The sequence below is a fragment of the Vanacampus margaritifer genome, chromosome 13 (assembly GCF_051991255.1).
Source record: "Vanacampus margaritifer isolate UIUO_Vmar chromosome 13, RoL_Vmar_1.0, whole genome shotgun sequence".
In the NCBI taxonomy this organism is placed as follows: domain Eukaryota; kingdom Metazoa; phylum Chordata; class Actinopteri; order Syngnathiformes; family Syngnathidae; genus Vanacampus; species Vanacampus margaritifer.
Genome location: NC_135444.1, coordinates 7231279 through 7258087, shown reverse-complemented (window position 1 = coordinate 7258087; position 26809 = coordinate 7231279). Strand labels below are relative to the sequence as shown.

Sequence of the window (26809 nt, the reverse complement as noted above, 5' to 3'; positions counted from 1 at the left end):
TTTTCAGGTGACAGCAAGTGTTAAAATGGACACCGCTGAGAGCAGGGCTGGACTGGCCATCTGGCGTACAGGGCAGATGCCCGGTGGGCCGGCCTCTTTTGAGGCCAATGCTGTGCTTTTTAAATGATTATTTACCTACATTTTACCCCAAGAGACTGGCCCACAATTTAGAGGGAACAGTCCATTAATCCAGTTTGAATATATACATAGTAAACTGAAATATCATCAATAAACATCGGTGGTAGAACTACATGTTAGGCAAGAGTTAGGCTGGACCGTGCCGGTGGGCCTAAGTCAAAATGCCAGGGCCAAATTATTATTAGATTTTTATTTTATTTTTGCCAGTCCGTCCCTGCCTGAGAGGGATTTTTAAAAAAAAATTGGCAGATTTTGCTATATAATTGACATTCCACAAACATTATTGTATTCAGAATTCCGTGTTTAGACTAATGGGGGAACATGCAACATATTATTGTAAAGATTTTTGGTGGTTTACTTTCCTTTTAAGGCTTTTATTTCTAGGAAAGTTTGCCTTCTTATCAAGGAATGAACAATGCATTCAAGTGGAACAGTAACCATTTCAAAATTAAGGGTGAAGTCTGCAATTAACTGTTAAATCACATTTTGTTAGTTTCATTTCACATCCATCGTAGTGGTGTTTACAGTTAAAAAGGTAACAATTGTGTCAGTGTCCCAACATTTATGGCCACACTGACATGTTGCCTGTACATACTTTGTACAAAACCCCCAGTAAATCGATGTCCCCATGTACTGTCATGTAGTAGTGACGAAAAGAGCGCACTAGTACGTCGTTCATAAGCTAGAAATCAAGGATATGATATAAAAAAATAAAAACTAGCCTCTTCAACCAAATGTAGCCCGTGTTGCATTTCTATGTACAACAGTGACGCCTAATGGACAGCAGTAAAAAATAACTGCCAGCCTAACGTTCATACCCATTTAAGGTCAAACGACAGAGAGAGCAGAGGATGAAGCACTTGAAAGTAATGTTTATTAAAATGTCAATTCAGACATGGCTTTCAGGATTCTCATGCACATAGTCAAAAGAGAATACACCCTTGCAACAGTAATGATAGTTATAAATAAGCACCATAGCACACACGAATACACATATTGTGTGTAAAATTATCACACTTAAAGGCTGTTCTAGTCCAAATGTTGGCACACGATTAGTATTTACAGTATGATTGATTGGATATGTTGGCAAATAAAGATAGATACTGTGAAGAGTGAGTGTGGCACACAAAAGTCAAATTACAACATGACATTCGATGACAAAATCATACAAGCCTGAGAAAGTAGATTTCATACAAACTTTGGTTGTTGACAACAAAGGCCAACAGCTGAAGCTTTGTTGGATGAAGACACTATAAAAAACAATGTGAGACTTAATTTTCTTAAAAATAACTGTTACTAAAGTCTACTCAAGTATAAATAGAAATAGATTTGCTTCCGTAAGGCAGAAGTGCTTTTTCAAAATCTACACTAAGCAGGTATTATCATGTTATGTTTGTATCAACAGGAGAGGTTTCATGTACATTCAGTACACCGTCGAAACAAGTAGCGGTGTTTCAGTATGTGTCACCAAGAAGTCATTTGTATCTGCCAGCAATGGCCTTGTGTCTGACTACACAGCAAGACTAAATGTATGTACGCAACAAGTATGGCCTAGTTACATGGACAATAAACCGTGCTTTACTATTTTCCTCAAGTCTGAGACATTTTGATGCAGCTCAACTGAAACATTTGTAACATGCATGTGATAAAATGGCAAACAGAATTCTCTCCCATTTATATTTTCCCATTTTCTTACTAGTTAGGCCATCCAATGTATCTTCTTGTTTATCTAGAACAAGGGTGAGACATTTCAATGTTCAATATTCATGCACTAACTACATTAATTTAAACCTTCAGGCCAGTTGTTCAAGTACTTTTGTTTCACACCTCCCCACTCAATATTAATTTTTTTTCTTCATTTGGTGTTGTCATATTACAAGGTCACTGTTTACATTTTTTTTTTTCTGTGTAAGGTTTATAATTAGCTGGCAAGGTCCTAAAAGTATTCACTACTGCATACATAATTCCCAAGTCAATACAAAAAGTGGAGATAAAAATCCTATTATCTGATGCATTATTATTATTACTATTATTAAACCATTATTTAACTAGAAATGCATGGCCGTAGATGACCATTATATATGCAACTATAGATATCTTTTGGATTTTCTGATGTATTTCATTACATAAGTGGAAACATTGACAATGAGAGTTAATTAAATAAAAGAGTTTCATCAACCCTTGACCAAAACAAACAAACAAACAGTTATGATTAATCACATAATGTATGAAGAAGGAAATCTAAAAAGTACTGTTATGGACACAACAAAAATGTGATCAGATTTTGCGATTTCATAGATTTGCAGAATGGCCAAATATTAACATCACTTAAAAACTTCCTTTTTGGACACAGGAAGTGTATTGTACTAAATTAAAGCAGTGTGATCAGCAGTGTGTCCAAAACTGCTATGTATCATGTTAATTGATGAGGTGGAAGATGTAGTTTTTGTTCATAGGTATTCACAAGTTACTCAACAGGCCAGCAGTCAACAGGCCCACGTTCTTTTTGTAAGCAGGCTCAGCCTTGCAGAAGGTACCGTCGTACGTACATTTTTCTGACCGGGTCAGCCACTCCGAGGGTATTGTCACGGGGCTCCTGCTTACGTTAAGGCCAGACTGGTGAGTGTGGGCCTCCTCTTAGCACCTTTGGTCTAAATAGGCCGACATCAGAAGCGCGGGTGGCAGGAAGTCCTCCTGTTTGTTCACCACTTCGGTCTGACGAGACCCATTCAAGTCACTGCCTGAGAGACCAACAAATGGACTTTAAAAGACACCAGGGAAAGCATTTAGACTTTATTGACCTTATCCATACAGAATAATAGCTTTGCTCCAATTGTTTATGTCCCATGGTTGTACTGTGAAAAATATTTCCTCATGGTATTGTTTTGTTGATGAGTAATGTTGTATTTGCGGCAAACAAAATTTAGAATTATGGCCGAAAAATTCAATCTTGGTTTCAAAATGTTACGATAGCAAATATGCAATCTCCTGAATGGTTATGGGAAATTGCTTTATGATATGATGAAACCAAGGTTGAAATTCTTGGCCACAATTCCAAAAGGTGCTGCTTATCAACAAAAGAATACCAAAGCTGAGTGACACATGTTGGTGGCTTTGGGACTGTTTTGCTTCAAGCTGGAACTGGAGCCTTAGTCATAGTGGAGGGGATTATGAATATTTGTAAATAACACAAATCTATCAGGCTCCTGCTAGAAAGCAAAAAAGTGTTAGGAAATTCTACTAGAACAGGGGCCTGCAACCTGTGGCTCTTTAGTCCCTGCCCTGTGGCTCCCTGTGGAACTCTTTGGAAGAAGAGAGAGAAAAAATAAAAACGAATTACTTTTATTTTTTGGATACAATATTTTTTTTTAATGAACTAATGATTCATAAAAATAGATATTTAATTGTTTTTTATTCAATCATTAGTTAAATAAAAATGCATTTAATGATTTTTAATTTAATCATCAAATAAAATTAAATACAATCAATTTAATGATTAGATAAAAATATATTTAATTGCTTTTATTTAATCATAGGTTGAATAAAAATGCATTTAATTATCTTTTATTTAATCATTAGTATTAAAAAAAAAGACACATTTTTAAGATGTCAGAAAAATAGAAATGATAGATACAAAGTTTTGAAAATTACCTAAACATGTCCAAAACGTGACCATAGCATGTCCAAAAAGAAAAGGAAAAGCAGAAAATTACCATAAAATGTCCATGTCCACCATACTGCCAAAAATGTCAGAGAATTGATTAAATAAGGCAGAAAACATTCAAAAAGTAACCATAAAATGTCCCAAACCAAAAGAAGAAAGGTAGAAATTTTAAAGTTTAAAGTCAGAAATTGATTTACTTTTTTTTTTTTACTATAAAATGTCCAAAAATCCAGAAAATTACCAAAAAAAATTCAGAAAATTGATAGCAAAAAACTTTTCAAAATTGGACTAAAATGTCTCTTTTGACAGGAAAGGTTGCTGACCCCTGTACTAGAATTTTATTTGGGGGTCAATCAGAGGCACTTAAATGGTGGCAAATGTGTGCTGAGTCACACAAATTTCAATGTGATTTTTTGATTTGGAACACAGCCACATGTACATTTATAAGAGGGGGTGCATACTTGCGCAACCACATTATCTGAGTTCCGCCCCCTCCCCCCCTTTTTTTTCCAATCAACTTGTATACTTCAGATTAAAGGTCACATTTATGGCGAAAAGAGTATTGAAATGATTTATGTTAGTGTATTTTTTTATATCACAAAAACCTGGCTTTTTAAAGAGGGGTGTGTAGACTTTTTCTCTGCGTTCTAGGTTGAAGGATCCTGAAGTCACACTCACTTGAAGAGACGAGGTCCATGTACTGGCAGACGGCATGGAGCAGCAGCCTTTCAAAGCTGAGCCACAAACATGAAATCCACATCACGGTGAATCACTTGTGCAAAGAAGCAATCAACTGCAACCTGATGTGATTTGAGCTGCACATGTTCTTGGAATGTTGTTGGTTTGCTACAGTATCAGTATCATCAGACAAAAGATGTATGAGAGATTTACGTTGTTATTTTAATCTTACGAAAGGGCACCAAGTGCAAATAAACACACGTGGGCAAAATAGTGTGCTCGCTACTGAGCGGTGACCCAAAAAAACACATCCTCCAGTCAAATGATTTGTAAACCGAAGCACCTGGCTAAATTGTCACCGATCACATATTAAAAGGATAAATATGTGACGTCTGTATGTGACCATATGGCGCTTCGTCCAATTTCATGAATAAACATAACTAATAATATAATAATCACTGCAGCTGTTGCTTGTAATGTAATGCCTGCTGGATTTCAGGTGCACTGTAAAGTGCTTTGTTACAGCATCAGCTGCTGTAAAAGCACTTTATAAATAAAATGGAGTCATCCCATGAGCCATTTTTGAAATCGGAAGATGTTACGTCATGTAAGAAAATATGATTTTACTTTTCCTACACTTAAGCATGTTTGATGTTACTGACTGGAGGTCGGTAAGTTTTATTTTATTTTTATTTTATATACTGTATGTATATTTTATTTATTTAGATGATAAGTTCAGTGTTTAGGAAATGCAGTCCACATGTTTACATATTATGTTTCACGAAAATAATAATAAAAAAAATATTAATATAAACCTGATGCGCACATGTCTAACATATTCAGTTTATTTATGGAAAAAATTATTATTTTTTTTTAATTAACAGTCTTCTGTAAATAATACATTGCTCAGTATCATATTTATTTTTACTTTAATTGCCGAAAGATAAGAGTGAGTGAATGTTTTACTCTTTGGTGACATAGGTTGCTTTTACTTCTTTCGTCCACTAGATGTCACTTATGTTGCTGCTTTCACGGATGCACCAAAGCTCCAAATCTGTTTTGGCACAATTTGAAGGAAAGCCTCAAGGTTCTTGAAGCTCCACCTGCCCATCTCTACCTTTGGCTTAATATTGTATAATGTATAAAAGATCATGTGATTTTTGTTTGTTTGTAATAAATATTAATTAATTGCTTGTTTGTTTGTTACAAAATACATTAGAAAATCATTACATGTTAAATCACAATCGCAATTTTGAATGAAAAAAAAAAATACAAATAGATTATTTTCCAAAATCGCCCTAGTTGCTGACACTTCACGTAGAAAAGCAAAAGGGTTTTGGAATCCATAAGTGCACACTACTATGAATCCAATAGTTCACAAATACAGTTCTAAAAAAAAAAATAAAATAAGAGACATTTACGGTACTGTATAGCCCTAATGTTGCCAATTCTTGCTGAAATTATCTCAAATTTTAACAAGATGTGCAGAATGTGACTCAGTTTACTGTTAAATTTAAGTTCAATTTTAATGATTTACTTTGACTTATTTTCCCGGTGAAGAATGTTGAATAATTCATTATCAATGAGAAGGCCTTTCGTGCACATGCAAAAAAAACAACAACCAAAAAAGCGAAAAGATCGATACCTGCTGTTGAGGTTGGTAGTGTAAATTGAATGAGGCTGAGCGAGGAAGAAGCTCAAAAGGTTTCCTTCAAGCACTTCCAGCGTTCCCTGTGAGGAGAATGTAAAACAACCATGAGAGATAAGAGAAGCAACCAACTCTCTTTGTTCTTCTTCAATACTGAACGACTTGCGATTCTTTGCAGAGGAATAAGCTTAATGTTGGTTATCGACTCCCATGAAACCACATTTACAAGCATGAACATTTGAACTTACCATACTCTATCTAGCGTGTATGAAAATGTAAGCTTATTATGACGATTTTGAGTTTTACTCTCATTTTAAACAGTTATTTTTCTGAACACAACCGTAAGAGTAAAGACGGACAATAACTTGAAGAAATGTTTTTCAAAATGCATACTCACCATGGGGATTTGTTTCCTTCTCAGAGTTGTTCGCAGTCTCCGATCGATTCTCTGGAAACATTCCTGAGCTGTGAAGGCAGGGTATACTGTGGAAAGACAAACAACCAGTATTTTTTTTTTTAAGCCACAACAATTAATCAATTAGTGAGCAACTATTTGACATAAATCAATATAGCAGCCATGCCTAATGTTGGCTTTTTAACATTGCTATTGATAGCTTAGTATTTCTCGTGCTGTTATTTTGTTGACGCTGGATATGCGTTCTCTGTGAATATTAGTGAAGCAAGACACTTTTACTTTTTGTCAACATATTGTTGACATTTTGCCAGCTGTAGGAGCCTATATCACACGTAATTGCCATGTTCAGCTAAAAGAAAAGTGTATATATTAAGTAAAATTCTGCATTTGACAGAAGGGTTGACTGAAAACCTGCATTAATTTCCCCTCCAATCAGCACAAAATCAATGTGCTTAAAACACCACTAGACTATAGCTGTGATGAAGATTTTAAACTTGGCATAATGAAAACGAGCATAATAATTTTGAAGAGACATTTACACAAAAATCAAGAGGAAATGCGCAGAAATGGTCAAATCAGGCTGTGAGCAGGATTCTCGTCACATCTTTGACACAACAAGAAACTCAAGCACCAAAGGAAACCTTGAAGGTAAATTACCATTCCTCTGGTCTTTAAGGGGACAACTGCCAAGTTTCTTCTTGATCACCTCCTGCTCAAGCAGAGACAAAAGCCTCTCCTGCTCTTCTCCAGAGCAATTCATGAAGTCACTCCATGGCTGAGAGAACAAGAAGCGGGTTTACAAATTTCAAACTAATCTGATCCAGCATCAGGAATTAAAAAAAAAAAAACATTAGAGGCAAACAGACCACAATTCACAGTTATTGAAGTAGTGTGTGCACCAACCTCGATGTAGTTGTCATTGGTCCAGGCCTCCGTGAAGATAGACGGGATTGCTGGACTGCTGCAAACTTCCAGTTCATCTTTGGGACACTCGTCGTCCTTCTCAAGAAGATTGGCAAGGTAACGTGCTGTTTTTTGGTTTGTTTTTTTTAGAAAGACAGATATGAAATGTAGAAAATAATTCAAGACTGTTCTCAATCAATAAAACTTCCATTTAATATAATGTATGTAATCAAATTGATGAACACTATGGGCTCTATGCTGGCCATTTATGTCCAACTTGCTATATTTTTTGGGACCGTTTTTTCTGTGGTAATGCAAATGTAATCAATCTATCCAAAGGAGGGATTTTTTTTTGGCCTGATTTTGTCATTTGCAACTTCAGCTCTTTAGATATCAATAATTTATTGCTTATATATATATTTTAAATTTAAAAAAGGCCAATTGAAATCCATGTAAACCTTGTTATCGACCTCAATGAATCATACAATTTGGGTAAAATGTTTTTTTATTTTTTTCTACCAGATTATATTATTTTTACATTGTTGGTGACTTGTCAAAGTGTGTTACGTGTGCTTCCTCTAACAGTAAGTTAAAAAACCAAATGGAATATTTTTAAATGTTTATTCAGGTAGAATTTTTATTTTTGATGTGTAAATATTTTAAATTTACTAAACGATTATTAAAGTAAAGTACATTCAAACTGTGTATAACAATAGAATGGTTGACATTAATATAAAACATTCCTTAATAATAAAACCTCTGCCCCATTATTGATGAACACTTGGGCCGACTATCGCTACTTATATTTGGTGGTAATTGGTGAGCCAGGTACTTATTAAGGTGTTATTAAAAATTGAACAGCACTACAATGGGGGGAGAAAACCCTTCATCTTGTTTTAGTTGCTCTTTAATCTACGTGTTGTGTAAGCAAACTAGAATTTGGGGGGTAAATATAAAACTTAATGGATATTTATAGTATGTCAAGAACTCATGATAGTTAAAAACCATATCCAGTAAAAAAAATAAATAATAATTTTTGGAAAATTACAGACTGCCATATGGACAAAAATGGCTATGAATAAACTGGTGTAGTAAAATCTAACAGGGTCAAAGGCTAAAGCCACATATTTGTCTAATATTACTTTGCTAAGGAAGTTTAGTTATAATAACGGTTTACTGTACTGTAAGTGCAAGCCTAGTTGGATGAAACTTTTTAGCATCATTCGTGTTGTCAATTATCTTACTGTTCTCCTGTCGGCGCAGACTCTTCTTGCCTTTGGCACGTGGCGTGAGGTCAGAATTGCGGATGGCTTGGTTGATATAGAACTGCTTCTTTTTGTTGGGACATGCTCGCTTGGCTGGAGAATTGGGCAGGGAGGTGCATTTACGCTCCTCAATCAGGCTGCCAAAACAAGAAAAACATCTTTTAGAGGGGGACGGGGGGGTAAGCAGCCTCCTCCTTAATTTGACATTTTCTTTCTTATGTTACACTTAACCTTGGTTTTCAGTTCTTCCCCAGTCAGCAGTGATACATGTTCTAAAGACACAATAGAGGCAATACTGGATTTATGTCTTTAATAGAGGTATATCTCGAGTGAAATAATGAGTACAAAGAATGGATGGAAGGGAGGAATGGTTCATAATTATATTTGTCAATGCTTTATGTATATTTAACATAGAAAATGGTTTAAAATGTACAGTGCATTGTAAACAATTTAAGTCTAGTTGAGTTGCACATGGACCAATTTGACAATTTGTTTTACGTTAAATTGTTGGAACATTAAAAATGGTCATTTATTGAGAAGTGTTTTTACATGTTTTGACTAAAGGCACATATTTCCATGAGGTAGGACTTATTTTCTTATTATATGTGAAAAACATCAGCAATGGAAAAAAAGAGGTAAATGTAAATCCCAAAAGTAAATGAAAAGAGCAACACTTTTAATAAACTAATTTCCATTTGTCACTAAAATAGACTTTTTTTTCTTTTTCTTTTTAATTTTATACTATCTGATATGCAAGAGCTGTACCAACAGATCCGTCACAAAAACGCCAGTGGATGGATATTAATTTTAGACTTTTTACATGCATGCCTATTGTGTACAGTCCTGCGTCTAGAGGAGCTGTTGCTACTTTTCTTCTCATCTTATTTAGCAACATGAGTGGCTTCTGCCTCGGTGTCACTGTCAATCAAAACTGAGTTTTATTATGATCGTGATTACATCGGATCACATTCGCTTGTGCAGGGGTACCCAATGAAGTGTCCAGAGAATGTAGGTCAGTAGTAGCAGTAGCAGTGGCTGATGCAATGTTTACCGTTTAGGGCTTAAAATAGGCAGCACAATGCTTCAGTTAACGTGCAACATTATTTATTTATTTTAAAGGATTTAATAAAGAATAAGTGAATTTCAACGTAGGTGTCTTTTACACCGGGCCGAGCGCAGCCCGAAAAGGCAATATGGGTCCCCCTTCCCATGGGCTCACCACCTGTGGGAGGTGTCAAAGGAGTCGGGTGCGCACCGACCGACCCTGCTAAAACTGCTGCCCCCGCGAACCGACCCCAGATAAGCGGTAGATGATGGATGGACGGATGGATATATTTTCCATTGTCCAACGCTACAACCAACAGTGCTATGAATGACACGGGAACTCAAGATAAAGAAAATTAGCAACAATCATTTTGGCAGTTCTATTTAGTGGCCAGAACAAGCGAAATGTTCGTCCAGTGTACAGTCGCAAAAGGAAACAAACATGTCCATTTAAATGGACATTAGCAAAGCAGCTAATGGATGAGACGAGTCGTTTTCACTCACATGTAATCCTCCTCTTCATTGTGTTTCGTCAAAACGACCATCTTATTGCGAAGGGGCTGTTTCGGGTATTTTAACAAAGCTTGCCAAACAGAGATGTTACTAAATTCTGTGTCAAAACAATAGTTAAGCAGCGGCTCGAAGCACCGTAGTGTTCAGGCTGAAATGTTAGCAGTGGCTATCTAGCTTGGACGAAAGCTACACGAAGAAAAATAGCTCTCCCGACCTGCTCCCTCAAAAACCGGAAGACGATGACGTACGGCAGTTCACTTCACTACCTGCCAGATTTGGTGTCAAAATAAATTTTGAAACGTAGACTATTCTCTGATCTTTATATTAACCGGACTTTATAGTAATATATAGATCATTTAGTTCATGACTAAGGACCCATGAAAATTTACATTTGTAGTTGTTTTTTTTTTTTAAACATAATTTGTATTCATTCATCTATCCATTCATCTTCTTTATTAAAACCCCTGGGTGTTATTTTATTTTGAAATGGCTTGGTCAGAACCAACAAAAAGCCAAAAAATGGTCAAATAACGCCCAGGGGTTAACCCATACATCAATACGTTTAAAAAAACAACTTAATTTAATGGTCTTTTATTTCATAATGTTGCAGTGCATTGAAAAGTTACATTTCCATTATTATAGTTCAATTATTTTAAAATAGCATGATGCATTGTAATAAGGGTTTAGCTCAGATCACTGTTAACTGGCCTCATCACATGCTAGTTTTAAAATCAGTACTCAAGGCAAAATGTATGTCAACCATTGTTCCATTTATTTTTAGTCATGAAATGGCTGCCCACAACAATTGTGTTGTGTACTAACAATGGTGTTGTAATTGTGATACACGTGCTTTAAAAAGGGCAAGTAAGGACATATATTATTCAACATTCATTAATAAAATTACGCTTTTTCAAGTCTTGCAAAAATAGTTTTTTTTGTATTGCATTGCACATACCAAAATCCTACTGAATTCCCATGCAAAACTTCAATGATCTAACACAACTTTCAAGTGAAACCCACATAACATTTAATACATTTCAGAAAACGTCTGTCTGGCAGCGGTGAAAACATTCACATTGGCCATACATAGCACACATATTATCCACTTCTTTTGAGAATAAATGGCCATCCCACGGGTAAGCCAACCGTTCAGTTTCAAGTGTGACACGTTAGAAGTACATCCGTAGTCAAGCTTTTCACACCTGAATCCGGTTTGGTTCTTTTTTTTTTGGACTCATTTTAGTCTATTCGTGTCGGGTATGGCTTTGAAATGACATCAAGTCATATGCGTTTGAATTGAACATGTTTCAATTGTGTGATTTGGTCAAGTCAGCTAGAATTTATTTAGTTGCAAAATAAATAGAAACAGATTTTCTTAAAGCACTTTTTTATATTTGAATATTTGTTGTTTGCATTACACATGGCCTTTAGTACTTAATTGAGAGATCATCTGTTTGATGTTCACGTCGGTGGGCTGTTCATCATCAGTCTGCTCCTTAGCAACGTTGACAAAGACCTAGGCAAGAGAGAATATGTTTGTTGTGGTTCATTCACATTTCAGAGAAATGGTTCAAGCAGTCACGTGTACACATAGCCACAAAGTGGTGTTAAAGAACCTGCCCTTTTACCCTGGATGAAAAAAGTACGGTTTTAATTTTGATAAATAATTGGCATTACAACTTTATTGATAAATAATTAACATTACAATTTGAAACGGCTAACATTTACTTTTATAGTAACATTCCATTGTGAAAAATTCATGCTGCCACACTAGTATCAGCTGTAGATAACGTTAGCGTGTCTACAGTGCTAATGCTAGCTTAGTAATACTAGAGCTGTTATGTATTGTGTCGAAGCTGTATATGTGTGCCTTCTTTTTGACTATTGCATATCACTACTACCTTTTATGCGAATGCCATTGTAAGATTTTAGATTATTTTTAAATTGCCTGATTTATTAGTTCTATAGGTTTTTATTTGCTGGCTCCTTGCGAAAGACTGCAAACCTCAATTTCATTGTACTTGGTGCAATGATAATAAAGTCATTCTATTCTATTCTACTGTGCACTTGGATAATCGTGTGTGATTAAAAATGGCCATGATTGAGAAATCACATTTGTGGCCGTTAGTGAGGGGTGTGGCTTTGGGCAGACACTCGAATGGGGCATTTAAATCTTGCTAATTAACACTGCAACCTCTTTTTAGTTTTTTTACTATTTTATATTAGAGCTCCACAATTATATTTAATTAAATATCAATGAGTTCAGTAAGGATCAACATAAACAGAGTATTTTTGTAATCTTAATCTTTTTTGAATGCATTTGTTTGCACCTACCTAAACTTAAAATCCTAAATAAAATAAAAACAATGTGATCCCTGCCTTGTAAATCCCAACACTATCTCTTTACCATTAAAGCAAGAATTTTGCACAATCATAGCACATTCCTTCACACAATATTCAGTCTGTCCAACAAATGTTTACTGTTTGATCAAGTCTTGTCCTCACCTGGTCCAGGGTGGTTTTTGAAACGGAGAAGTCACTGATTCCCACCTCCTCATAGTTGGCCAGCACACCGAACACTTGAGCCAGGCTGCAGGCGTGCACTGGAAGCTGGTACTGCTGCACGTTCTGGTGGCACTCCTTCAGCTCGATCATGGGGCAGGTGTTCTTGATGTAATTGTTGACAGGGCACGTGTCTGAATTGAAATCACTGTCTGCCAGGCGAAGGATGATGGTGTAGCCATCACCAAATCTGTTTCATTAACAAAGGGAAGTTAATTTGTAACCCTTTTCAGAGCAATTTGTTATGAATTCACATCAACATTTATTATAATGTTTCAAACTCCAGTTTATAGATTTGGTGGGAGCTTGCCCAACACAATGAAATCCAACAAAAACACACTTAGGACCGCCCCTTCATTTGAACAACATTTTATGTTGCATTTCATGCTGACAGCGTCTGCAGCATGAAATAAGACAGCAGAGCGGCTTTATTTATTGATATTTAATTCTATTTATTTTTATATTTCCATATTTATTTTTACTTTGGGAATCTCATTTTTATTTTAATATTTTTTACTTTTATTTATTTATGTACATATATTTTTGTTGTTTTTATTTCCATTCATATTTTTTATTTTATGCCTGTTTTTATTTTCAATTTTTTTTATTTTATTTTTGCATTATTGGTCCTCCATACCCAGCGAGTCAATTTCTGCTTGAATGTGCACTTCCACTACCTTGATTTTAGTGCAAATGAGGGGAGCCACTTCGATTGGCCAGCAGTATCTGCGCTAGTCAAGCAAAATACCAAAAGGAAAAAAAAAAACTCCCAAAAATGGGATTCGTTTAATGTAAACATTTTTGTGTTATCTATTACTCTTGCCCTCAGATCAGGATTTATTTTTGCTGTCAACAATACTAAAAATGGTTCAGATTTTTAATGTAGCAGGTGAACCAGTTAGGGATGGGGAGAGTCTGCACGTCGACAGTGAATGGCGTTAAACAAGTTTGCCATATTCATATTCACACAAATAATTTTAGTTACCTGTTCTTCAAGTGCTGTCCATAGCCGAGACACTGGAAACGACCATTGACCACATACAAGTGAAACATAAAAGCAATGACCTTTCTATTATACTCCGGCATGACAGATGACTTTATAATGGATAAGTAAATATCCCCCTCTACCTGTGGGAGGTCAGAACGACAGCTCTTCCCTCTTTGGTGAAGCAGAGGATGCAGTTCCACATGAACCTTTTCGCCTTTGGGTCCATGCCAGTGGTGGGCTTATCCTGAGAGCAAAAATGAAAATATGAACATGTTGAGACTGCTCACAAATATACAAATCTACTTTTGATTAACAAAAACAAAAATGATTCACTTGTTGGGAAAAAAAACAATATGTAACTGTGGCTGTAATAAGTGATGGTAGATTGCTTCTTTTTTTTTTTTTAACAAAAACAAAAAACAAATAGCTCTTCAGCACCCTTCTAAAATGGCTTTTTCCTCTAGTTTCTTCCTCTTCACGACCAACTTGCACATCAAATATAACAAAGACAAGGTTAAATTTTGCCAGATTTTTCTGAAGTCTACCTTGTAATAATTCAAACATTTTGTTCCATCACGTTTCGTAGTATTAATTACACCCTGAAGTCGTGTCTCATACACGACCTTGTTACTAAAACATGACTCAGCAGATATATCATCAAGCTAACTGCCCCCCTCTCCCACTTTTCTTTTATCAAACAGTTCCTGTCTGGGTCCATTTCCCCATCTTGTTTGGGGTCGCTCACATTTTAAGATGTTAGAAAATCGCTACCAGCAACCCCTCTATTAAATGCTTATTTATGGATACATCAACCAGAAGCATGGAAATAATTTAATTTATGACAACAACCTTGTGTCTTCTGCGGTAGGTGATGTGCTTCCAAAACAGGAGGCCAAGCTGCTGAAAAATATCCATCACTGTTAAAAACAAATGAAAAAACACAGAACACACCATGAGTGATACAGGCTTTGTATTATGTTGACAATGAAATCTTCCACACACCCATTAAATTGAGTCATTCTACTTCGAAATATACTAATGGAATTCTCATTCGTTGGTGTTACCCAACAATATTTTAACAGATCAAATTTCAACCAATTAAATTGCATTTATTCAGTCGGAAAGGAAGTCCCACATCAACAAGCTAGCAAGCTCGCCTGACTTGAACACCATTGACAAATTTATGTTGCATTGTCAAGAGGAAGCACAGAATTAACACAGAAATGTAGAGCATCTGAAGACTAATATTATAGGGCTACAATCACCGGAACCAAAGGCTGACCACCTCATGCCACGCCGCCTTGATGCTGTAGTATGAGGGCATATGTTTAATACACATTTTCGTCTGTGTTAAGATGTTTTTCTTCCTTGTTCTTTGGTCACATGCAATATTTAAATTTTTGCCTCAATTATTAAAATTTAAACAAATAAAATAATGAAATACTTCATTTTGCGTGTGGTGAACTAATAACATACAAATCGTACTTTTGAAACAAATTATTGAAATAAATTGATATAAACATAGGCCTACATACGCTTTATAGTTATATACGTACAGCCAAACACACATTCACATAAATCCATATTTACCGTAGACCTATTTATTCTTCGTGACTGGCCAGTGTGGTCTGCTCAGGACTGGCAATCCTCCTTTATTTAAACAAACAAAACAAAAGGAAAAAACTGTCCATTTACCATTTATCCCCAAATCCTCCTGATGCCAGGAGACGTAATTACTTTGTTGTGCGAGTTTTCGAAGTCCATTTACCATTTATCCCCAGATCCTCCTGAAAGCAGGAAACGTAATTACTTTCTTGCACGTATTTTCGAAGAGCTGTTGCGTGTGCTTTTAAAATGAAGAAAAATGCTTAGCAGGTGTTACATATTATTAACATTTAAATTCTTTATTTTCATATATTAACCATTGTTATACATTATTAACATCTTAATTATTTATATTAACCATGTTGAAAGGTTTTATAGACGTGTAAAGCAAGTAGTGTTGAACTCAGTATTAATTTGACCTTAAGCTGGGACATATTATTTGGTCTAGAAGTTCCTTCTCTGTGGGAAAACACATTTGGTCCTTGAGAACAGAATCTGTTTCGAACACGCACCCCTGACTCTGTTTTCGCCATCGCTCCTGGAAAAGTACCCAGAGAGTATGTTTTGTCTACAAATGAAAGAGAGGCGGTCGGTTTTAACTATAAGAAGCCATTTTACACGCGGAGGCGGTCGGTTTTAACTATAAGAAGCCATTTTACACGCGGAAGAGACACATTCGGCACTCTGAAATTCCACCTGTTATGTGATGTTTGGAGACTGTCAAGATGTCCAGAGATCTCTGTTAGATTAAAATCATTTTTGCAAAGGTGTTTTTTCTTACATTAAATCTGTCTTCAAGTTTTGGAACACGCAAAGAGGACAAATATTTTTTATTCCTCTTCAGAGGAAAGGGTTTATACGAAAGCTGTTATATGGCAGCCTCCTTTTGTACGTATTTAAATGTCGTTACGTCAGTTTTTGTATGTGTGTTGTTGTTACCACAAATGACAGCATTATGTGAGCAATTAAAATGACGTACATAGATAATTAAAACAACATTTTAACGCCGGACAGCCACATATATGTTAATTGGGCAAATTACCTTACAGATGAGATTACAGAAAAAGTCATACCGTTTTAAAGCCCATTTGTCCGGGAGTTTGAACACTCCACTTCGGAGCTACAATACAAAAATCTTATATGCTGCCTTCAGAAGGTTCTAAGTGTCCAAAACTTTTTTTTGTCTCTATTATTATTTTAAACAACCTTTTAATTTCCTTCTAATATATATATATATATATATATATATATATATATATATATATATATATATATATATATATATATATATATATATATATATATATATATTAAATTCATTGTACAGATTACACGTTAGCAAATAGTTTTGTATTTATCTTGGTATCACTTGTACATCACAAAATCTGCCATGTTTTGCTAAATTTTGAAACTGTTGAAATTAGTTTGTAAAGCTTTAGCAACTTTGGCTACATGAAAACACAGATGAAAACAACTGCTCTTATGTTAACATTTGATTCAATGTATTTCATTCTACCAGCTTGTTTGCTAAATTTACTTTTTATGTTTAAAGCGTTAAGTAGTCACAGTTAAAACCAAATGAATAATACAAATACATAATTATGATTAAATGTAACAAACACGTGTTGCTTTATTTTTGCAAATAAAATGATGACGATAAACTAAATGAAAATATTCTTAATCATGTTATCCCGAGATGGACAATTAATTTGAGTAATAGGCCAGTGCATGTGCATCATTACATTGACATCATGCAATGGCAACGTCATTTAGCAACAAATAAACCCACCTTCAACATCACCTGAAAAATAATTGCCCCCACGGAGTAAAACCACTTTCTCCTCAGCATTAAGAGGAGTCAGGTGAGGTGGCCCTGGCATCTGACTAGGATGCCTCTGGGATGCCTCCCTGGTGAAGTGCCACCAGCAGGAGGACCTGGGGAAAATGCTGGACAGAAGTAGTCAGCTAAAGGGACCTCTTAGTCATCTCATACCTCAAGCTGTACAGAATTAAGAATTAAGAATTAAGAATTAAGAAAAGGAATGAGAGAAGAAGATTCAAGCTGGGCATGTAAAGATGAATTGGATTTGAAATTGGAACGCTTCCATTCAGATTGCGGCATTTTCTTACAAATTGTTCACCTTCTTTGAGTGAGTGGAACACTTGGTTGGTCGAAACAGGTGATGAACGGCCGGCAATGGCGTGACATTATCCCTTTGGAAAGGATGCGCTCATTCTCATAAAGTCTAACCCCCGCCAAGTCTACCCCAACCCTACCTCGTTGCAAACCGCCTCTTTTCCACCTCTACCTCAGCACTTCCACATGCTTTTTGAAGTGTAAAAAAAGCTGTATCCTAGAAAAAGGCAAAAGGTAGGTAGGTGGGGACCTAGGAGAGATTGGGTGGAAGTGGAAGGGTCAGGAAACCCGGAACTCCCCCAGTCATAAAAGTTTTATTGGAGGTTATAAATTATTCACAATCAATAGAAACAGGGTTCTGGACAAAAGCAAATTCCAACCCCCCACTCTCTCAGGGGCACCAATGCAAGCTCAAAACACAACGTCTGTATCGCTAAATTAATCTCTCTGACTATCACAATCAAAATTCTGCATTATTATGTTCTCATTATGTTGTGCAGGTGATTCTAAAGTTGTGGTCAGCACATGTATACCACTACTGGTGTGTAACCTTGTCATACATACAATAAATAACTACAGCGGCAATAATCTACAGATCTGTTTACTGAATATCCAAAATGGCAATTTACTTAAAAAATATAGATACTGTACATCTATGTGAAATGGCAGTCGTCCTTAAATATGCATTATTTGCTGTCAAGAGCGTCTGATAGCTATTATATGAATGACACCAGAGTGCTCTCTTGTGATGTGATTACTGGGAGTATAACGGCACTTACTTTTTCTGAGTACTTTCAGGTCAGGCACACAGAAAACACACAAACTGGAAGACCAAAAACGTCCATTAGATGCAAAATATGCTTATCAATGATCATCATGTAAATCCATTAAGTGTAAAACACTACATCTACAGTACACATTATTTCATCTCACCTACTTACAACCTTGTTTCATACATGAGAAATATAAACTAACGTAAGTATTAGAAATCCAACTCGGTGTGTTTGCAACTCAAATATATATATATTTTAAAAAAAGAAACTCTTGTACTTAGTTGTGTTCGAGGTGGCGATGCTGTAATCGCAAATGTGCCAGATTGGCAAATGTTTGTAGATCTTATAACACTGTTTAGTTGCATGAGTCAAAGAAAAACTGGCTGCTCCTGTCCAGTTAAGAGACGATACGTTGAGGCTGGCATGGTCTTCAAATGAATCTGTGGGGGGGAGGGAACAAACAAAATAAAAACACTTGACAGACAGCAACCCAAAGAGTGCTCACCATCTAATTGTGAAAGTTTGACTGTAGGAATGCACTGAAAATTCGGCCGCCAAAAATTGCCCAGAGCCAAAATTTCCCTACCGGGTAAACCAAGGGCTGCTCCATTGGCCGTGAAAGCATGCGCATCGCTCCGAAGCATGGGCAAAGATGGCATTTATGGGGGGCAGAGAACAAGAAGCTATTGGAAGCTGGCTGTGTCGTTAACCTCTCAGTTCCACAGTACGCAATATTGGCACACTTTGTAACATTGGAAACGCGCCGCCAGAAACGCTAAGCTCGCAGTCCGTTCAGAATCCACCTCTCAATGGCTATTTATTACTACAGTATAAGTAAAAAATGATCAACACCGTTACTCTTCATAACTTGGCAAATGTCAATCCAATCTTGAGTGGTCCACCGCATATTTGGAGTGACTCAAAACATTTGACAAGTTGCTTATGTATTAAGTTGAATACAAACAAATGTGTAGAACCATAAAAATAAAAAATCTTCATTCAGCCAAATGCATGAGAAAGCCTAATTACGGCAAACCTTAGAAACAGGTATTTGGTTTGGCACAATAACCATGAGCCAGTGTAATTACAATTATGGTGGTATGAATTAATGCCCCAAATACACTCAGCTAAATATGTATATTCAAACTAAAATAATTAAGAAATAACATGAACTGAGAATTAACTATTTAATTTAAAATACAGAAAATGGCCCAGCCCAGAAGATTTAAAAAAAAAAAAAAATTTATTTACCTTATTAAGGTATGAAATTATCATTTCTTTTGGCCGTCGGAATTGTTTTCCTCATCTTCAGTTTCGGCCAAGAATTTTCATTTCGGTGCATCCCTACTTGACCACTTACCTCTCCTACTGCATTAGTAAGGGTCTGAATGATTTTGTCATGTGTTGTGGCAACCACACTCTGTCCATTAATTTCAATGATGCGGTGTCCAACTCGGATGCCTCCTCTTTCTGCTATACCACCTCGCATTAGACTACAGATCTGAGGAGGGGGGAAATGGATGCATTTTACTTTAAAGGAAGATTTGGGAAAAATATTCACATTCTGTACTTGAGCAGAAGCACAATTGTGTAAAAATCGACTTTGGTAAAAGTACTCATTCAAATACATACCCAAGTAAAGCTGTTCATGTTTGCCAATTAACTGTGTATTAAATTTCATTCATTTGGGAATGTCCAAACCGTAAAAATCTTTGTAGCTGATCAGCATTTTAATCCCAACCAAGCAGAAAGAATACAATAAAACATGAATATGACTTACAATGCCGTCTTCCACACTGAAACCCAGCTGATACTTAGGATCTGGTCTTCTGATAATCGCCATGGTGACAGGAGGGCAGTGGACAATGCTGAGTTTAACATATTTCTGGCTCTTCAGGTCCTGTGATACAAACACAGTTTGAATAGCCGAGTGCTCAGTGTAATGGTCAATGTTACAATCAGGTCTGTAAACCATCATAACACATTTAATATAATAATATATCCAATTATATTAATTAAAGTGGATTCTTGACCAAGAATGATTATTTCATCACACATCACCTTTGTTTGTAAGTGCCTTATACGTAGTTTACTGTTTGCATTTCAATACACACTTTCTGTAAGATTTAAACAGCCAAATTATTTTCTTCATGGCAGAATAGTATTTATCTATGTTTTACCTGGATTATATTTTGGCAGGTGGTGATGGGCAGACCCACCATACTCGTGCTATTGACAGACATGATGCGATCACCGATACTGAGCTCGCCACAGCGCTCAGCAGGACCTCCGTGAAGGAGATTGGCCACCATCACTGTGGGCACGATCGAGCCCCAGCCTGATTCCACCACTGCCAAGCCCAAAATTTCCCCGGGTGCCTTGGTGATAGCAACCTGAGCCACAGAAAGAAAAAAAAAAAGCCTAATCCTTTAATTTACAATCAACATTCTGTTAATTCAACGCCAATTAAAACTGAGCATTATTATCTTTGTAAAGGCAGAATTTCTGATGCAGCTCTTATATTGGATCTAATTAAACGGTGCAGTATACCATTAATGCAGGGTTAAGTGTTATAGTGCCACAGTACTTTAAGGAGTATACTTACACAAATAAATCATTCAAGATAAGGGACAAAAAAAAGGTGAGTCTAAACAAAAAGCAGTTTGGCCTAGTTGACACAAATACCCGTGCTGTGCATACCTCTCTGATGTTCTGGGAGTCAGAGAAGTGGGCCAGGTCTCCATTGTAGAGCTCCTGACTTTCCAAGTAGTCACTATACTCGCCAGGTTGCAGATCGCTGGCCTTGATGCCACTGGCTTGAAGAAACTGCTGGTAGGCCACTCCAAATGCCTGGCCAATAGCCTGAGCTATGATTTGGGCCTGGATGGAGACAGAGAGAGAACATTTGGTACTGTTTTTAATCTAATGAAGTCTTAACAGTAAAAATCAAATAAAGTCCAATTTGATCAAGACAGATCACAAGCCACAAGGTGGTTTGAGATCAGATATAGATCAAGACTTAAACAACATTGATCTTGAACAAAACAAAACACTACCAGCCTTACCTCCAGTTGTTACTACAGCTGCAACTTGACTTAAAAGTGCCACAACTTACACGTTTTTCCAAATTCCCAGCCAACTGATGTTGCTTATGAATGAGCTTCAGGTACTCCACCACTAGATGGCACCAGCAATCCTCACAACAGCCAATAATTCAGTCTGGCAATGGAGTACTAGAGCAGGCAGCTACTCAAGTAAAATTTTCACATATCTTATATTTACTTAATTTTTACAGTTCCCACATATTTTTAATTCACTTAATTATTCATATTTCTATAAACTTTTACTGCACTACATTCCCTAAATAAAAACTCTGTTACATTTCCCCAAACAATCCTTGTTGCTGCAAAATAAAAACTGGAGAAAAAAAAAAGTGAATTGGCCTGATGACTGAAACGCAGTAAACGATGCAGAAGAAGCCGTGTAATTTTATGTCAACAGGGTAACTGCACCTTGTAACAAGTAACGTAACCAACATACAAACAGTTTTCAAAGCATCCTTGCACGTGATAGATGTAATAAATAAAAGAAAAAATGTAAATATTGCGCAAGGTTTAAATATTTCCAAGTAAAGAACAAACTCACATCCACAGAGCAGAATACATGGCAGATCATTGAGCACTTCTGAGTTTTGGAGGAAGAGGAGGACGAAGATGAGGCCATTTCCTGCTCTTTACGCTTCCTGCGTGCCATCAGCACCACGATATCGCCAATATCTGCGATGTAAGAAATCATCTGCAAGGAGTGATCCATCATGGCCTCCTGGGTGGACACAGGACACATGAAAGGTTCATTTTGTTGAAAATCAGACAGAAAAGTCTGGTTTCCCTTGAAACTGGTTGGAAATCTATAATTGATTATAATAAGTAATAGCCCACACTTCTCTGGATTGTCAGACAGAAACCTTCTACATCCAAATTTGGTCCATTTCATTTTTGTTGTTGTTACAAAACAATTGTATTGGTCAGTCACCATATGGGCTGTTATTTTTACAAATTACTCAAAAACTCTTCACTCTATTGGACACTTGAACTCTACCTCATTATGCAGGAGCCTCGCAGCATTACAGTATGTCTGCTCAAAATGGAAAGTCACAACAATTGGGAAACTGACAGTTTTTTTTAATACAACAATGAGTGAAAATAGTTAGGTTAGATACATCGGAGTAGGTGTGTTTTCTTCAAGATAGTAATAGTAAGTTTGCATGCCGATTAATTTCCGGTTAGAAAGCCTATTCACCTCATTGTTTTTCTTGTATCTTTTTTGTTTTGTTTTCCCCCTTTCAGTCATATTATTAACATCCGAAAGAAAGGCTGACGGGTTGAAGTCATGACTTATTGATCCCCGTCCCCAAAATTCTTTTAGACGCATCAATCATCAAGCACAATTTAACTCTTCGGTTTTTTCCACTTTTTCAGTTCTTTTTCCGCTAAGCATGTCTCAACAGTAGAGTGAAAATCACGAGCGAATGAAAGATGCGTCTTTCCTCGCCAGATACGTCCTTGAGCTCTCATGACTATTAAGCTACGTGCAGACGAACGCATTTCGAGCGTCCTGGGTGCCGCGTTTCCACATATAGTCAATGCAGTTCACGGTGGCACATTTGCCACATTTGAAGTGAAAAATGTCCTCCTTCTCACATTTCAACGCCGTTGGCTGAAAAAAAAGTTAAGTCTGGAGCACTAAGTGATTTTAAAAAAAAAGCTACTTTAAATAGCAATCAAACATGACTTTGGGGAGGCGTTGCGCTGATGTTGGGAAGGATAATAGGATAGGAATAATATAAGGTGTAAAACCAAATTTAAAAATGCAGCGTTGGGTAACTCAAGAAATACACTGTTTATTAATTCTGAAAACTTTTTTGGAGATGTGACAATTCCCTCAGACACTATCAACATGAATAGCAGATTGTCAATCGATCTGTTTAGCTCCAAAACATTAAGATATTTAAATGTTGGCAAGTCAAGTCCCAACCATTTTGTTGACATGTTGCCAAATAAAAAAAAACACTTGTAAAAAAATACCACCTGTGTATCAGCAGAGAGAACTTTGATCCTCTGAGTGGAGATGAACAGATCCACCTCAGTCATTGGTTGTGTTTCCCCTTCTGGAGCCTGAAATAAATTAGAGCTCATGCCATATTCAAAAGTACAGCATGCGTACACAGTGGATTTTACCTTAATACGGTCCACCGCCTCCTGAGCCTGTGCCATACGGGCATTAGTAGATGGGTTCTTCTCAGACTTGAGCTGTGTAGAGCCCAGGTACTTGGCACCAAATATGACTCCATCTAAGAGATCTTCGGGGTCGCATGGCCCAGGCACTGGAAGGTAAGGCACAAAACATGGACTAGTGAACCCATTTTTGATGCAATTGATAAAATAGTCTAATACTGGTTGATTGCTTCAGTTACTTGTGACATGACCTGCAAAAACAATAATTACATCTGTTCACGCCATTTGTTTTATATAAAAATATCAATGCAGACAAAGTACATTAACTAAGAGCCTAAAAGGACATATATATATATATATATATATATTATACGGTTTAGAATTTTGCACTTCGAGGAAAGGCACAAAATAAGCATTGTACAGCCTCTTACTTTTCAAAATCATAAAGCATGACTTACCATCTTTGTATGAAGGATGGTCATCAACATTCTGAAAAAAAAAAAAAACAGAACCAGATTGCAATCATAAACTTGCTATTAATTGAATTAATTAATCTGTTTTGGCCTGCTCAAAGCCAATTCTGAAATATATGTTACCCAAACAAAATTCCAAGATAACGTGTATTAGAACAATAGAATGCTTAGGCTGTACCTATCAACGCATGATGATTATAACAAATTTCATTAAAAACACTCATTCATACAACCTCAGATAAGCAACAACACATTACATTATTGTCAGATACACCACATTTTAAATTTAAACTACAGTGACATTTGATGAAGAATGTGGTCTTCAAATAAAAAAAGCTAACGAACAAATTACTTAAACGTGTAAATAACTTGGCACAATAATTTAACCAACCTGCTCACTCTCTGCAGAAACTTCCTCCCCTCTAGCCTCTTCCCTCAATTTCACCCATACTGGCTCAGGACAGTCACTATTAGGCAGCAAGTTGACAGCGTCGTCTTCCCTGTATGGCTGCTGTTGACTATTCCCATACATTTCCCAGTAACTCTGGGTGTCTTCCTGGTTGTAGGAAACAGACACAACAGCATCCATTTCCCCTGTGATGGGGAGGCAGCTGGGATAGGGGGTCGCGCCGATGTCTGTGCACTGCAGCAGTCCCAACACATCACTCTGGTGGCTTTCAGAAAATAACAACCCAGTGGTTTCGGTGCTGTCCTCCGGTAATGTTGATATTGAAGAAGATGCCGCAAGATCACAGGGCTCTGAGTGTGGATACTCAGTAAAGTAAGGCGGTGTTCTGTGGCAAGTATGAGCATCTTCCCCCATCATCTGAAGTTGGCTGAGCAATGTTTGGATACGGGTGTGGTCTTCATCACCTTGTGTTCGATTAGCTTTCTCATCCCCCACATTTGAATCATCATGTGTTGTCTGCTCGAGGTTATCAACATCTTCTTCCACTTCCACTTCATTGTCCTTTTTTGACTCTGTGTTGTTTGCCACAAGCTCCTCCTGGTTCACATCAGGTGGCGTAATGGTGCAGTTGACATGGAGGTCATCTGAACTAGGTTTTTCCAGATTGCCAGGAGAAAGGAAGCTGCTGTCGTCCAGTTCTTCTGTTGAGCCAGCTTCAGTGGAGGAGTCGGACTTCCAGTCTAAAGGAGGAGGTTCGATCATGTTACATGAGTCCAACTCCCCCACCCGTGAATCGAGTTCAACAAAACCAGGTCCTCTATCAATAGAGGTCGTCTGGTTGTCTGAGAGTGCAGAAGATGATACATCAAGAATGCTGTGGTCTGCGTCCATTTTTCAACTGAACCTGTTGAAAGTCAAAATAAGCCAAACTGTTATTCATAAACTTGGACATGAGATGAGTGTGCAATTACACTGGAATGCAGATCAGCAATACATACGATGCTTTTAATGCTAGTTCTGCAGCACTCTTTAAAAAACACACACACCTGGCCCTTGGCCATTGAGATAAGCAGCACAAAGTACAATGACAACAAGTACGAGAAGGACTCGCATGATCTACAGAACGTGTGTCTATAAATTAAACTTCAAAACCACAACCCTAGTTTGTCAGTACATGTGTGTTTACGTGTGTAATACAAATGCCATTCTTAGCTGTCACACTGAATACATTTATGACTGGCGTTAACGGTGAATATCAAATAAAAACGATCAGAAGTTGAACTGAACCGTGAGCTAACTCATTTGAGCATGGATGAACCCGAGAGCTAGCAGGCAACTTGTGGGGCCACGAACATGAACGCAACGAAACAACTATTTGAACAGAATGTAGTCGTGGAGTAAGGAAAGAACATCTGACCTGATATTTCGAGTCGATCTGACTTTCTTTGTGTTCAGACGAAGATATCTTTTGGTGCGAATACATGTAAATTTGTTGGGGTCTTGCCCAGAAGTGAATTTTATTCGTCATACTAACAGCAACGAAACCATAAAACGTGGTATTTTCAACAAAAAAAATTGAAGGATTCGGTTGTTATAAATTCAAAGTTTTCTCTTCTTCATGTTCTTCTGAAGATACACTTCGACTTCATTATTTACTCGCTGACGCTGTTTTCTCGTAATTGTGGTGCATTCAAGTTTTATTGTTGTTCAAATAATTCACTTAACCGCCAGGAAGCTTCGCAAGCTGAATGAGTTGCATTTTTTTTGCGTATATGCATTAATTTTAATTAGGTAGGATATATTAATCAATATAAATTTAAATCACGTCACGTTGTCAGTAATAACATTAATGTTGTTTATCGTATCCAAGACGGGGTAGTATTGACATGGAAATGTACGGTATTACCTGAATGCATCAATTTGACGTCACCAGCGTGGCACAGACCTGCTCAATAGATAAAGAACATATCGATCTTTTCTAAAATGTGCACGGCTGTATTTTGTACTCTCACAATTGCTGCAACTGTAACGAAGCGTTTTACAGAAACAGATGACATAAAACATTAACAATAATACAACCAACATAACAACCATTCTTACATGCACATATAAGTAGCAATCCTGCAGAATCTCTTTTGCAGGAATAAAAGTTTTTGAAGGTGAGAAGGGTACTGTCTTCCCCATATATTACAATATACAATATGTGGATAGGGTGTATTATACTATAATAAAGCATTTTAAGACAGTGCTGATTAACTATACTTTGCAATTTACAAATAACACCAATAGATTTTTATTTTTTACTACTAATTAGGTGAATATGGCTTTTCCAACTTAAACACTGGTCAATCACGAATCCA

At 36.7% G+C, this 26809-nt stretch overlaps 3 protein-coding genes across 4 annotated transcripts; all 3 read right to left on the bottom strand.

The window, feature by feature from the left end:
* Positions 1-990: 990 nt before the first annotated feature.
* Positions 991-10507, bottom strand: r3hdm4 (R3H domain containing 4). 2 transcript variants are annotated; one of them, XM_077584650.1, is made up of 8 exons: positions 10260-10507; positions 8691-8848; positions 7447-7571; positions 7201-7318; positions 6526-6611; positions 6126-6211; positions 4481-4536; positions 991-2879 (listed from the first exon to the last, which is right to left on the bottom strand). In XM_077584650.1, exons 1-8 carry the CDS (start codon positions 10298-10300, stop codon positions 2776-2778), a joined length of 774 nt encoding a protein of 257 aa, XP_077440776.1. In that variant the 5' UTR covers positions 10301-10507; the 3' UTR covers positions 991-2775. The 2 variants fall into 2 exon arrangements, with proteins under 2 accessions (XP_077440776.1, XP_077440777.1); XM_077584651.1 differs by lacking the exon at positions 4481-4536.
* A 514-nt stretch (positions 10508-11021) lies between these two features.
* On the bottom strand, positions 11022-13906 carry abca7 (ATP-binding cassette, sub-family A (ABC1), member 7). Its single transcript, XM_077584837.1, has 3 exons — positions 13816-13906; positions 12774-13020; positions 11022-11784 (listed from the first exon to the last, which is right to left on the bottom strand). The coding sequence occupies exons 1-3, from the start codon at positions 13881-13883 to the stop codon at positions 11683-11685; spliced, it is 417 nt and encodes a 138-aa protein (XP_077440963.1). The 5' UTR covers positions 13884-13906; the 3' UTR covers positions 11022-11682.
* Positions 13907-16745: 2839 nt separating this feature from the next.
* Positions 16746-26113, bottom strand: LOC144062981 (amyloid-beta A4 precursor protein-binding family A member 3). Its single transcript, XM_077584836.1, has 11 exons — positions 25867-26113; positions 24432-25353; positions 24026-24056; positions 23571-23716; positions 23421-23507; positions 21979-22155; positions 21034-21213; positions 20514-20726; positions 20114-20233; positions 19694-19834; positions 16746-18773 (listed from the first exon to the last, which is right to left on the bottom strand). The coding sequence occupies exons 2-11, from the start codon at positions 25338-25340 to the stop codon at positions 18702-18704; spliced, it is 2076 nt and encodes a 691-aa protein (XP_077440962.1). The 5' UTR covers positions 25341-25353; positions 25867-26113; the 3' UTR covers positions 16746-18701.
* Positions 26114-26809: the final 696 nt, after the last annotated feature.

What these genes read in the sequence shown, in the direction of transcription:
- r3hdm4 (XM_077584650.1), bottom strand. Translation starts at nt 10,300, where the DNA reads ATGGTCGTTTTGACGAAACACAATGAAGAGGAGGATTACAT. An exon ending in AATGAAGAGGAGGATTACAT is followed by an intron (nt 8,849 to 10,259) that starts GTGAGTGAAAAC and finishes TTGTTTTGGCAG; the next exon opens with CCTGATTGAGGAGCGTAAAT. An exon ending in CCAATGACAACTACATCGAG is followed by an intron (nt 7,319 to 7,446) that starts GTTGGTGCACAC and finishes TTGTTCTCTCAG; the next exon opens with CCATGGAGTGACTTCATGAA.
- abca7 (XM_077584837.1), bottom strand. Translation starts at nt 13,883, where the DNA reads ATGTTTCACTTGTATGTGGTCAATGGTCGTTTCCAGTGTCTCGGCTAT. An exon ending in GGACAGCACTTGAAGAACAG is followed by an intron (nt 13,021 to 13,815) that starts GTAACTAAAATT and finishes TTAATGAAACAG; the next exon opens with ATTTGGTGATGGCTACACCA. An exon ending in CAAAAACCACCCTGGACCAG is followed by an intron (nt 11,785 to 12,773) that starts GTGAGGACAAGA and finishes TCTCTTGCCTAG; the next exon opens with GTCTTTGTCAACGTTGCTAA.
- LOC144062981 (XM_077584836.1), bottom strand. Translation starts at nt 25,340, where the DNA reads ATGGACGCAGACCACAGCATTCTTGATGTATCATCTTCTGCACTCTCA. An exon ending in AGGCGGTGGACCGTATTAAG is followed by an intron (nt 23,508 to 23,570) that starts GTAAAATCCACT and finishes AATTTATTTCAG; the next exon opens with GCTCCAGAAGGGGAAACACA. An exon ending in TCAGTGTGGAAGACGGCATT is followed by an intron (nt 19,835 to 20,113) that starts GTAAGTCATATT and finishes CCCCCTCCTCAG; the next exon opens with ATCTGTAGTCTAATGCGAGG.